The 13,652-nt window shown below is 41.4% G+C and overlaps 2 protein-coding genes across 2 annotated transcripts in view; both read left to right on the top strand.

Annotated features, from left to right (window-relative positions):
• Nucleotides 1-12,095, top strand: part of LOC146785471 (uncharacterized) — a 49,852-nt gene extending 37,757 nt beyond the window's left edge. The window contains exons 2-3 of the mRNA XM_085634534.1: nt 7,308-8,918; nt 11,951-12,095. Coding sequence (XP_085490660.1) covers nt 8,005-8,916 — 912 coding nt within the window. The 5' untranslated portion in view covers nt 7,308-8,004 and the 3' untranslated portion in view covers nt 8,917-8,918; nt 11,951-12,095. The remainder of the gene's footprint in view (nt 1-7,307; nt 8,919-11,950) is intronic.
• The window catches only part of LOC146785470 (uncharacterized), a 110,431-nt gene that overhangs the window by 37,792 nt on the left and 58,987 nt on the right, over nt 1-13,652 (top strand). The gene's annotated exons all lie outside the window — the stretch shown is intronic.

Genomic DNA, 13,652 nt, shown 5'->3' with positions numbered 1-13,652 from the left:
AAAATCATCCTGTACCCTCAACTTTTTCAGACGGATACTGGTGGTAACTGAGTCTGACTAACCAGTCCTAGAGCCAGTGCTATGTTAAAAGACACTTAGAATACAGTGAAAACACCTACATACACTAGGGAACATTATGCGTTGGGGTCCCCCTGTGATTAGCATGACCTCCTCTGTAAGCCCCTAGTATATAATAGGAGTAAACTAGAATTGGGGGGGGATTCTATGAGGTGATCAGAGGCTGGAATCTATAATAACTTTTTTTAGCATGCATGTACCTCTGACACCATTGATCACAAACATTATTTTTCCTGCTAGCCTTTTTAATGACTGCGGTTTGAAAATATATTATTTTGCTTTCTTGTTATTTTCAAGGCTGAGTGAACACAACTTCAATTTTCAAAACAATTGTTCTACATGTAAAATTGTGACTAATATATACATTTATACAGTGACTTATAAACGTTTTATACACAAATCAAAAAGAGAATGAAAACAAACAAATGAGGAATTCTTGACAATAATAGGTTGTCCAATTTTCTATATCTCTAAGAACTGAAGCAAATTAATTCCTCTAGTTCCTGAAATTAGTACGGTCCTGGGCAGAGTCAAATGCTAGTGACACGGTAGTTAAAGGGAGCACTGGACTTCTTTGATGTTTACTGTTTTCGCTCTTTTTGGGAGTTCTAAAGTCTAGATTGATCTCTCCCAGTGTTTTCTAGATCCCTGCCTGATAGCCAACGCGTTTCGACCTATAGCTCAGGGGACCTTTATTATGTTTGTGAGGTCGTCTTCAGGGCTGTTATACGGTTGGGGTCGGACATCTATTCGTGCACTTGGGTGATGGAGACAAAGTCGACAAGTCTCCATCACCTAAGTGCACGAATAGATGTCCGACCCCAACCGTATAACAGCCCTGAAGACGACCTCACAAACATAATAAAGGTCCCCTGAGATATAGGTCGAAACGCGTTGGCTATCAGGCAGAGATCTAGAAAACACTGGGAGAGATCAATCTAGACTTTAGAACTCCCAAAAAGAGCGAAAACAGTAAACATCAAAGAAGTCCAGTGCTCCCTTTAACTACCGTGTCACTAGCATTTGACTCTGCCCAGGACCGTACTAATTTCAGGAACTAGAGGAATTAATTTGCTTCAGTTATTAGAGATATAGAAAATCGGACAACCTATTGTCAAGAATTCCTCATTTGTTTGTTTTCATTCTCTTTTTGATTTGTGTATAAAACGTTTATAAGTCACTGTATAAATGTATATATTAGTCACAATTTTACATGTAGAACAATTGTTTTGAAAATTGAATTTGTGTTCACTCAGCCTTGAAAATAACAAGAAAGCAAAATAATATATTTTCAAACCGCAGTCATTAAAAAGGCTAGCAGGAAAAATAATTTTTGTGATCAATGGTGTCAGAGGTACATGCATGCTAAAAAAACCTAGTATATAATAGGGCAGGGGGATTAAAACTACCTCTTAAAACAGGCCACAGGGCGTTTTTGCACACGTTAACTTGGGCCCCGTCCCCTCCCTTCACCACTGTGTAAACACGCCCTGTGTCCGTTTTTAGTTGGGAGATTAAGTTCATTTGAATCCTGAGGGTCCCTAGGGTCCAACTAGCCCACTAGGTACCTCCAGTAAGTGCCACAGAGCTGCATTGCAGAGAGGTGTAAAAAGTGGCATGGCCTGGACCACCTCTCTGTAATGCAGCTCAGTGGCGCTTACTGGAAGCACTTGGTGGGCTAGTTAGCCCCCAGGAGCCCTCAGTATTGAAGGGAAATTATATCCCCAATTTAAAACGTGCCATAGTTCGTATTTGCACACGTCACCTCAGGCCCCGTCCCCTCCCTTCACCACTGTGTAAACGTGCCCTGTGGCTGTTCTAAGTTGAGAGATTAAGTCCCCTTGAATCATAAGGGTCCCTAGGGTCAAACTAGACCACTAGGTACCTCCAGTAAGCGCCACAGAGCTGCGTTACAGAGAGGTGTAAAAAGGGGCTTGGCCTCAGAACACCTGTCTGCAGCGCAGCTCCCTGGCGCATACTGGAGATGCCTTTTGGGCTAGTTGGCCCTCAGGGACCCTCAGTATTGAAGAGGAATTAATTCCCCAACTTACAACTCGCCAGGGGGCGCGTTTGCAGAGTGCTGCAAGGAGGGGGCGTCGCCTCTGGCACGATGCCAGTCTTTTATTTATTTTAATTTAAGAAGGGGGGCTGTGTGGTTCCCCTTGTTCTAATTTATTGGCCCTGATGACCCCATCCCCCAGGGCCTGTCTTTCAATTATATTTTTTTGACCCCAATCCCCAGGGCCGGCCACTGTTTTTTATTTAAAAAAAATATATTTATAGACACACCTAGGACATGCTGGACAAACCGTACGTACCTATCACCATGACGATTTGCGTGATATTCATTAAAAGGCGACTATGCATACAATGAATCCACGTGGAATGTATTTACACCACTAGTGAAGCTCTGACATGTCTGATGCCCTACCGTGCCTAATCCCGGTAGACACCCTTGTCGTTTATTTATACAAACATGGGTAGCTATTGACGGGCACATTTAATACACATGCACACCAAGCCATTCAAAGAGGATTCGACAAAAATTCGACCAACTATGCAAGAAACCCCCCTCACGATTAATAAAACACGCATCCACTGCCGGATGTGTAATACTTTTTATTTTACTCTCTGGAAAGGGAACAAACATCACTTGAGAGTCACAGCGCGCTCCTGGCAGAGCCCAATGCTGTTACACCCACCATTGCCTGCTGAGTGCCACACACCTCTGTGTTGTATTCCACTAGCTAGTGCATACGCTATGACACTCTCTAGCCCATGTGCACTGTAACACCACCCCGTGAATATGTCATGCCACACTTGCCTTCGCACGGGTTATATTGCCCATCTAACGTGCCTTCCTCGATGCCTATGTTATAACGCACAGTGCTATGCCATACATATTACAATCTGGGATCCACATCTTTGTCACAGTGCATATGCAACGTTACACTCCCCAGCACATATTTTATATTACAACTTTAGAGACTAGTTAGGTTACACAACACTGCCCTGTGCATATTACACTCCAAGGCGCATATCGCATAGCACGCGCTAGTGCCTGTGCTATCTCGCGCTCTCCAATGAATCTGTCATTGCGCACAATGTATTGCATATTATATTTCACGCCCGGTTCATCTTATATCACACTTTTTGGTGCATAGTTTATACCATACACTATATCTAGTTTTCATTTTCAATCATGCTCTCAGGACTATGTTCTATATAACACTGTGTTCACCTACCCTTTTCACGGGCATCACATTTTGCGATAGGGGGTGGAGGGTCAGGGGGTGTTTCGGCCAAGTGAGCCCAGAGTCACAGTCACAAACGTCCTCTTCTTCCTGAATAAAAGTGAAATTATGCTGCATACTTGTTCATATTTTAAGTAGTTCGCACAGACACACGTTTTAAAAACAATAAAGTTACTAATACCCGCCTTCTCTGAACAGTTAGCTTGCTGCCCCATCCCCCTCCTCCCTATCCTCTGTTGTGTGAATCCATGGACTAGCCTCCTCCCTCCTGCCATGCATGGTCTGATGTGCTGCCACTGCCCTCAATTTAGTATGATGTACCAGTCCACTCCTCCTGCCCTCCATTGCCCAATTCTATGTCCCATCATTGACCTCCTGCTTAAACTCTGTGCTTAGCTTGCTGCCCCTATTCTCCTTCCCCCTGCCCTCCGATGTCTTTGTGCATGCCCCTGCTCCATCCTTTTTGCCCACCATGTTCCATGGACCTGCCACTCCTATCTACTGAGTGTTCTGTTGAGCTGCCACTTCTCTCCCACCTGCCTAGCATTGTCAGATGACTGTAACCTGTCCCTGCCACTTCCACCTTGCCTGTCCACATGCCATGCCCCTATCCTCTTCCTCCTGTCCACATGGTCCATTGTACTGCCACACCCTTCTGCCCTTCCTGGTCTGTTGTGCTGCAACTGCTCCTCCTGCCTGCCCCGTGCGGTCTGTTGTGAGGCCCCTTCCCCTGAACTTTCTTGTCTGTGCACAGGTCCTGACCCTCCCTTCTATCCTCCATCGTCCTTTGTGCATGCCCCTGCACCCTCCTTCTTGCCCATCATAGCCATTGTGCTGCCACTAACCCTCCCACTTGCCATGCATGGTCTTCTGTGCTGCCATGGCCCCTCCCACCTTCCCTGTGTGGTCAGTTAGCTGCCCCTGACCCCCTCCCACCTTCCCTCCATGGTCTGTGTGTATGCCATCACAGTCTCACTGTTGCTCTTCATGGTGTCTTGCTTCTAGTGCCCATCCTGCCTGACCTCCATGGCTATCTTGCTGCTCCTGCCCTGCCCCCTTGCCCCCAGCCCTCTGTTTACATGTGCAGACCCCTACTCCCTCCCTCCTAGCTTGTCTGTTCCATTGTAATGCCCCTGATCCGTCCCTCCTGGCCTTTATGGTCTGTTATGCTGCAGCTTTCTCTCCGGTCTGTCCATTATGGTCAGCTAGCTACCATTGCCTCTTGCCCCTCTGTTCTCTGTTGTCCATGTGCATGATCCTGTCCCCTCCCTCTTGCTTTCTATGGATTGTTGTGCTGCACTCCCATCCCGCATGCCCTGTGTGGTGTATTGTGCTGCTGCAAACCCTGATGCCTGCCCTGCAGGGTCAGTTTGGTGCACCTCTCCATGTCCCTCCTGTCCTCTGTTATCCAAGTCCATGTCCCTACCCCATTTCCTTCCATGATCCAATCTACCATACTTGCGAACATTTTGAACTTGGTAAGAGGGAGATTTTGAAAAAAAGCTGGGGTATTGATTTTCCCCTTTGAGTTACATTGAAAAAGAGGAGATTGTAGACAGGAGACAGATCAAATGAAGCCCATTTGAGCTTAAAAACATTGGACGTTTCCTGGCTGAATCGGGTCTGTTGGCATGTATGGTTGTACTACCATTGCCTCTTCCTTCTGCCCACAATGGTCTATTACATTGCCACAGCCTCTCTTGCAAGTCCTGTATTGTTGGTTTGTTGCCCCTGCCCCCCTTTCCACTGCCCTCCATAGTCTGTTGTGCTGCCACGGCCCTTCGTGCCTGCTCAGTGTGGTTAAATTGTTGCCTTTGCACCCTCCTACCTGCCTTCAATTTTCAGAGTCCGTGCCCCTGGCCTCTGCCTCTCAACAGTATCCTAATGAACAACTAGATTGCTAACATTCTATATTTATTGCAAAAGTGTGGAACGCCTGACTTCATCTTGATGTAATCAAAACTGTAATATCTAGAGCATTTCCTTTAGAAATTACATATATGAGAGGGTCTTATTGGCATCAAAATTATGGTTAGTGCTCTAAAAGACTAAAATAAGGACATATTTTCTGAGTTTTCAAATGGCGACAAATCACTTTTAAATTATTTGTTATCTTTATGATTTTTTTATCCAGTTGACCACTTGATTAAATGTTGCACTTAGGGGAGAGGATGTGGTGTTACTTCCAGAACTGCAGACTTTGCAAATGGGGACCAGGTTGGAGTTTCTGCTTCAGCTCGACATTCTGTGATTCTGGTCTAATCACTTAATCTCCCCATGTCTACAACCAAAATGAATTTGATCTTGTGTGATGTAACCAATGCTCATGTAAAGCACTCCAATACCTGACATGTCTGCACTATATAAAACTGCAAAAACACAAAATAATAAGTGTTTTGCACACTTCTGTCATTGGGCTATATTTGGGCTACATTTGGGCTCTTTTGTCTCCGGTGGCCATTTTGGGAGATTTATTTGTTATGAAGTTTCCTAATTTCCTCATGTACTGAAGTCTCCTCAGTAGGAAATACTTTCAGTTTTTTACTTTGATTCCATCATGAAGGTATTCAGATATATCACACATTTGCCATAAATTCTGAATGTTAGCACTCTTTTTGCTCATTAGATCACTGTAGTAAAGCTACTGTTCACCAGGGAAAACTGCTGCTGGTATTGAAAGTGCATGTTTCAATCTGCATGTCAGAATTGTTTAATGAAATAGAGGATTTGAGAAGTCACTCAAAATGTGCCCTAATTTTTCTTTCTGCAGCACTAATCATACTTTTTATGGAAAAATGAACCCCCTCATTTTGTTCCTTTTTAAATTAAATGTTTTAAGAGTTACCACTTTAATCCAAGCAAGATGGCTTCAGGTGTGCCAAACGTTTATCATAAGTAGGACTGTTAGCGCTCTAGTAGTTCTTTGGAACACTCTGGGAAGCTGCAGTAGAACACAAAGGAATCAACTGACAGTCTCTGCCCTTGTTGGATGTACATGTTTTCCTGAGAATGTCAGACTTCATTCTCACATGACTGAGAAAGATAATGTGAATTTACAGAAAATATGCTCTCAGTTTAGCTTATAGATCACCTTCCAAACCTCTGTGGGAAAAGCATGAGAAAATATTTTTCTCTCAATCATGATATCCCAGCAGAAGGCTTTTTCACATGGTGAAATCACCTTAGAACATACCACAATTCCTAAAATGAGTCTGGTACCATCAACAAATGATTTATAATGTAACTAAAGTCTTAAAACCTTCTATTAACTGCAATGCTTTTTAATGAGGTGCTATCATGTATATTGGTCCCAAGATGGCTGCCAACACTTCTTGGATGAAGTGCTGACAGCCAATCAGATCTCAGGATGAGATGTGTGGTTAGGCTCCGCCTACATATATATGATTTTACTTTTGATTTTCTCAGGAACTACTGAACAGATTGACACCAGACCTGCAAAAGGCACTTCCCTGACCTGAGGACTACCTCTTTGCCAAATTTAAAGTAATTCTGTTCAGCCGTTCGGGCTATACCTTGGACTAAAGGTCCATATGGAAAAATGCATGGGAAATACGCGTTTTGGGAGCCCCCTTTTATCTCAGCCCCCGCTTGACGAATCCCCCCCGAGACTTTCAGGGTAGGAGCGGAGCGCAGCGCCCCACCTATTTTGAAAATTTCGCGAGGATTCGTCGACCGGCGCCAAAGTTATTCAAAATAGAATGTTGCGGTTTTCCTATGGAAACAGGGTCCTAACTATAACTACCTACTGGCAACCGCCAGTAGGATATATATATATATATATATATATATATATATATATATATATATATATATATATATATATATTAGTATGTATGACTTTTGTTTAGATTTCTTGATATACTAAATACTATGTTGAGGATAGTGCCTATTAAGTAGTGTATTTATTTTTTTATATATATTTATACACTGTATTTATCCCCTCTTGTATTATAGATGGATTTGTAAATATTGACTGGAAATTGCCATATGACCGTGGATGTCCTGCTTCTACTTGGGATAAAGCAAAGAAAAATAGGAATTAGAATAACACTAAAGACAAAAAAAAAGATAAAATGAAAAAAAAGACTTCGTACCTGAATGTTAAGTGGTATTAGTATTTTTACTATTTTCACTTTTGTCTTATCACATGGGTTGTGCATTTTAAAAAGGAGTTCTTTCCTCACGATTGTGATCAAGGGCAAGTGGTGCCCGAAACGCGTAGCTTGAGAGAAACCAGAATAAACCATTTAATTGCCTACATTTCTAGTGGTTTGTGGTTCCTTTCTTCGGCAGAAGCAGGGGTTGACAGTCCTGTGAGTCGACGGAGGTCCTTTGTGAATTTTGTATTTAATTACAGAAGGCGGTTGCTTCCGTTAAGAACCCACTCCCCGAGAAGTGGTTGCCGCCCTCAACCAAAGCAGTGTGGATCCGAGAAAGGAGTTTTGGCGGCAACCCCCTGTTGCAGCTGGGAAGTCTCAAATCTGCCCAAAGGAGTAACGACGCAGTGGGACAGCCGGTCGAATACATAAGTTTTCCAGAAGGCAGAGAGCAAACCAGTGAGTGCTGAGGTGGGGAGGAGCGATAGGCACATTGCGGCTGGTGGATACGGACTACGCCGCACAAGTCGAGATCTATACTGTTTCTCTCAAATATGTCGGCGGAGGTGGTTCGTAACCGAGAGGCCGCGGCCGAGGATCTATTTCATGATTTGCTAACAACATCAACAGAAGGAGAGGTGCCTACCAGTTCAGGCGGAAGCAAAGAAGGGGACGCTAAAGTCCTGCTTAAGAAATTAGAAAAATGCATGAGGTCTGAAACTACAAAATGGTGGGAGCACAAATCCCTCTCAAAATACATAGAAGTCGGGCGAATTCCAAGAGGATTAAGAATTTTACTGGCTCCAAGTTTTGAAAGCCCTAACCCCAGTATGCTGAGAGAATGGGGAGAAAGTCATTTAACAGCGTCGATGAACCTGGTTAAAATCCTGGTAAAATATGCTGAAATAGATCGACAGGCATTACTGGGTGAAATAGAACTAATAAACGAACAATTAGCCAAACTGGAACCAAGTGAGTTCATCACTGAAACAAGAAAGGACATTGAGGATAGACTAACCAAACAAGAGGAGAAAATCAAAATTCGAAAGGTGCATAAGTTTATAAGAGATAAATGCGACTACGAACAAGGACGCATTTTTACATTTGCTCGGAAGTATGACAACGCCATAAAAGCAAGATTTGGAAAGAACTCGCAGAGTGTAACAACAATGCATAGCTCAAGAGGTGCGGAAACTAGCAGCGCATTAGTGGAAAGTGATTCATTGACCAGTGAAGTGTCATCAGACAATGAAAATATCAACCATCTGGGAACAATCGGCCAAAAAATGATTCTGGATTTAGGGGAAGAGGTAGATTTTTTTGGCGTTCGATCGCCAACAAACGCTAAGACCGCAGAACCCCAAAAAGCCAACAGAACCAGAAAGAATGCCCGAAGAAGGGAACGGCGCAAGAAACAAAAACAAAAAGCTGCAACCGAAAAAAAACATTTTGGCGCAAGAAGTTAAAGGTAATGACAATACCATTATTATTCTTTCCACTACAGTCTCATCACAAGCGGAACAGCTCCTCAGTTTGGGACTTTTTTTCTGTCCGGTAAGCGATTTTAATTACTCACAAACTAGAGTTGATTTTTGTTTTATTAGAAAATTGAAACTCAAAGTTCTTAGCCATTAAAGATGGCCTCAAAGAAGCACAGACTAGTCAGTTGGTAGAATACAGTAGTGAGAGGGAGCCCGCTTCGGATTTACAGACATTGGATGCACCGATGTTGTTAACTTTACATAATCTCAACAAAGACTGTAATATGGATACACTAGTAGAAGACGAGACAAGCTCTACACAGGAAGGACTCCTACGGGAGAATATCAAGCAGTTGGGAGCAGGCATAAGTCCATTTAAACCCAAATCTAAGTTCATCCCCATGATGCCTAAGGATGTGATCGATATCTATCACAAGGTAGTGATTGATGACATTAAATAATTACATCATCGAAACAAGCATAAAGTGTTTTAAAAGTAAGAATGAAGTGGAATATGCCAAGTAAATTAAGTTGAGTGATAACCGTGAGATCATTGTGGCCAAATCCGATAAAGGTGGCAATTTGGTTATTTGGCCACAAAAAGACTATCTGAGAAGCACGTAGACATTTACAAGAAAGGGAGTGTTATGAAAAGACTACTTATAATAAATACAATACGGCCAGAAAAACTCTAAAAAAGGAACTAATGAGTTAGAAGAGATAAGGGGTGATTTCTATGGAAGTATTCACATTTTTAAATAGGGAACATCCGGTAATAGCAAAGTTGTATTTCATCCCCAAAGTCCATAAAAAGACCACTCCAATCCGTGGTAGGCCAATAATATCAGCCATTAACAGCGTGGGGGAAGCAATAACTCAATATGTGGACTTTTTCCTTCAAGAATATGTGAAACAATTGCCCAGTTATGTGAAGGACACTGGTGATTTCCTAAGGAAGGTCCAAGGAGTTACATGGTCAGACGATTTATTGTTCATTACGTTGGACATTGAATCTTTATATACTAGTATTGAACATCCCAAAGAACTTAATGCGATTAAGTACTTTTTAGACTCCAGACAAATTGAATTTTACCAATATAATAAGATGCTTTTAAGTTTGATCTCTTGGTGCTTACACAATAATAATTTTTTATTTGGCAATGATATCTTCTTACAGAAAAGAGGTGTGGCGATGGGGGCTTACTTCTCCCCCAGCTATGCATGTTTACATGTGGGCTGGTGGAAGGACCAGGTCCTCAAGAAGATACATGCCACCACTTTTAACAATCATGTTTTATGTTGGTTAAGAGATATCGTTTTTTGGTTTTTTTTATTGTATGGCGAAGTGATGATTCTAGTGCATCCACTTTCATTGAGCAGATTAATAATAACTCTGCTAACCTCAAGTTTACTTCTAATCTTAGCAAGAATGACATTGAATTTTTGGACGTAAAAAATTACCATGGTCAAGGGCAACTATCTACCACTTTGTTTAGGAAAGAAACCGCTGGCAATTTAACTCTCCATGCAAGCAGTGCCCACCCAAAACATTTGATCTGCAACATTCCATATGGAGATTTTTTGCATCTCAAAAGAATATGTAGTGACAATGAGGATTTAGAGATGCACAGATGAGGCCTATCAAAGATTCAGACAGAGGGGCTATAGTGAGAAGATCCTGAAAACGTTCATTGAGAAAACCATGGACTGTTCCAGAGATTCTCTACTTAATAATGATACAAATGTATCTACGTCTAATGATAACCATGATTCCCCTAGATTAATCACCACCTTTAGTAAGCAGGAGCGAAAGATACGGTCCGTCATTAAGCGCAATTGGCGGATTTTTCTAACCGATGGGATGCTTTCTCCCAGTGTACCATCTCAGCCTATGGTTGCGTATAGGAAGGATGTGTCTATGCGTACACAGATGGGGAAATCATGCCCAGAGTTGGCAGGGATGAGGATGTGGTTACAACCCAAAGATGGCTTAACTAAGTGTTCTACTTGTAGAGCGGGTAAGTTTGGGATTAATACCACACACACTACATGTCACCCCATTCAGTCCTGACAAAATAGCTATCAAGGGCAACTTTATGTGCAGGACGGAGTTTGCTGTGTACGTTCTGACATGCACCTGCGGACTAAAATATGTTGGCAGCACCAAGTTGCAGGTGCATATCAGAATATTACAGCACTTGAGAGCCATCGTAAACAATGACTCTTCCTATCCGGTGGCTCGCCATTTTAAACAGATCCACAATAATGATTTTAACTGTAAGTTATTTTGTAGTGACAGCCATCCCCAAATCACGTAGAGGGGGAGATCGAGAGAAAGCCCTGAGACAGATGGAATCCAAAATGATCTTGGAGCTTGATAGTAAATTCCCGTTTGGTTTGAACAATACTGAAGATCTGCACAATTTTTTATAGTGATCAATTGGTATCAATTGACTCTATGCCCTGTAAATACAGCTTGTGCTTCTTTATCTTTGAAAATTGTATTATTCTGTTTCCATTTGTTGTAAATTAATAGCAATTCTGGCAGCGGCTGTCCTTTTTTTAATTGGGTACAATTGCAATTGAATTTTTTTCGGTTTTAATTGTGATTGAATTATTTTGGGACCCGCTAATAATATTTCTTTTTAAAGCTTTAATATTTTAATAATTAAATATAACGGGATATATGTTGCACATGCAATTTAAGTGTTTATTTATTTTTTTTGCAGTTTGCACATTTGCTAAGCACTTTTCGAGACTTTGCATTAGAAGCAGGCAGTTGGCCAGTTTCAATTTGGAATTCATCCCAGATAAAAATTGAGGACAGAATACGCGTAGGGATTTATCCCAAAACATTAACATTTATGCAGTTATGTTAAGTCATGCATCATGAGATCAATTTAGGATTTTTGTTTATATTTCTTGATGTACTAAATACTATGTTGAGGATAGTGCCAATTAAGTAGTGTATTTATTTACATATATTTATACACTGTATTTATGCCCTCTTGTATTATAGATGGATTTGTAAATATTGATTGGAAATTGCCTTATGACCGTGGATGTCCTGCCTCTACTTGGGATAAAGCAAAGAAAAATAAGAATTAGAATAACACTAAAGACCAGAAAAACGAAAAAAAGACTTTGTACCTGAATGTTAAGTGGTATTAGTATTTTTACTATGTTCACTATTGGTGTCTTCTCACATGGGTTGTGCATTTGAAAAGAAGGCGTTCTTTCCTCATGATTATGTGATTTAAGGGCAAGTGGTTCCCGAAACGCTTGGCTCGAGAGAAACAAGAATAAACAATTTAATTGCCTACATTTCTGGTGGTTCGTGGTTCTTTCTTCAGCAGAAGTGGGGGTTGACAGTCCTGTGAGTCGACTGAAGACCTTTGTGAATATATATATATATATATATATATATATATATATATATATATATATATATAAAAAAAATCTATCCTACTGGCAGTTGCCAGTAGGTAGTCCTAGTTAGGACCTATTTTCTATAGGAAATCCGCAACATTCTATTTGGAATAACGTTGGCGCCGATTGACGAATCTTCGTGAAATTTTCTAAACTATTGGCCAGCTCCGGTCCGCTCCTATCCTGCAAATTTCACGGTGATTCGTCAAGCGGGAGCCAAGAAAAAAGGGGGTCCCAAAACGTGTTTTCCCCATGCATTTTCCCATAGGACCTGTTGACGCAGCTACAGCCCGAACTGCTGAATGGAATTACACCAAATTTGGCAAAGAGGTAGTCCTCAGTTCAGACTCGTGCCTTTTGCTTAAATAGTGTAAATCCGTTCAGTAGTTCCTGAGAAAATTAGAGTTAAAAAGAGATATATCTGGGCGGAGCCTAACCACACATCTCATCGTGTGATTGGCTGTCAGTACTTCATCCAAGAAGTGAAGGCAGCCATCTTGGTACCCATATACATGATAGCACCTCATTCAAAAGCATTGCAGTTAATAGAAGGTTTTAAGACTTTAGTTACATTATAAATCATTTGTTGATGGTACCATACTCATTTTAGGAATTGTGGTGTGTTCTCAGGTAATTTTACCACGTGAAAATACCTTCTGCTGTGATGTGATATGAATCCTGTTTGAGAGAACTATTTTCTCATGCTTTTCCCACAGACGTTTGGAAGGTGATCTACAAGCTAAACTGAGAGCATATTTTCTGTAAATTCACATTATGTTTCTCAGTCATGTGAGAATGAAGTCTGACATTCTCAGTAAAACATGTACATCCAACAAGGGCAGAGACTGTCAGTTGATTCCTTTGTGTTCTACTGCAGCTTCCCAGTGTTCTAAAGAACAACTAGAGCGCTAACAGTCCTACTTATGACAAACGTATTGCACACCTGAAGCCATCTTGATTGGAATAAAGTGGTAACTCTTAAAACATTTAATTTAAAAAGGAACAAAATGAGAGGTTCATTTTGCCATAGAAAGTATTATTAGTGCTGCAGAAAGAAAAATTAGGGCACATTTTGAGTGACTTCTCAAATCCTCTTCTATTTCATAAAAAAATTCTGACATGCAGACAAACATGCTCTTTTGATACCAGCAGCAGACTTCCGTGGTGAGCAGTAGCTTTACTACAGTGATCTAATGAGCAACTAGAGTGCTAACATTCAGAATTTATGGCAAATGTGTGACATATCTGAATACCTTCTTGATAGAATCAAAGTAAAAAACTGAAAGCATTTC

The sequence above is a fragment of the Triturus cristatus genome, chromosome 11 (genome assembly GCF_964204655.1).
Source record: "Triturus cristatus chromosome 11, aTriCri1.1, whole genome shotgun sequence".
Taxonomy (NCBI): domain Eukaryota; kingdom Metazoa; phylum Chordata; class Amphibia; order Caudata; family Salamandridae; genus Triturus; species Triturus cristatus.
This window is presented reverse-complemented; position numbering and strand designations above follow the sequence as displayed.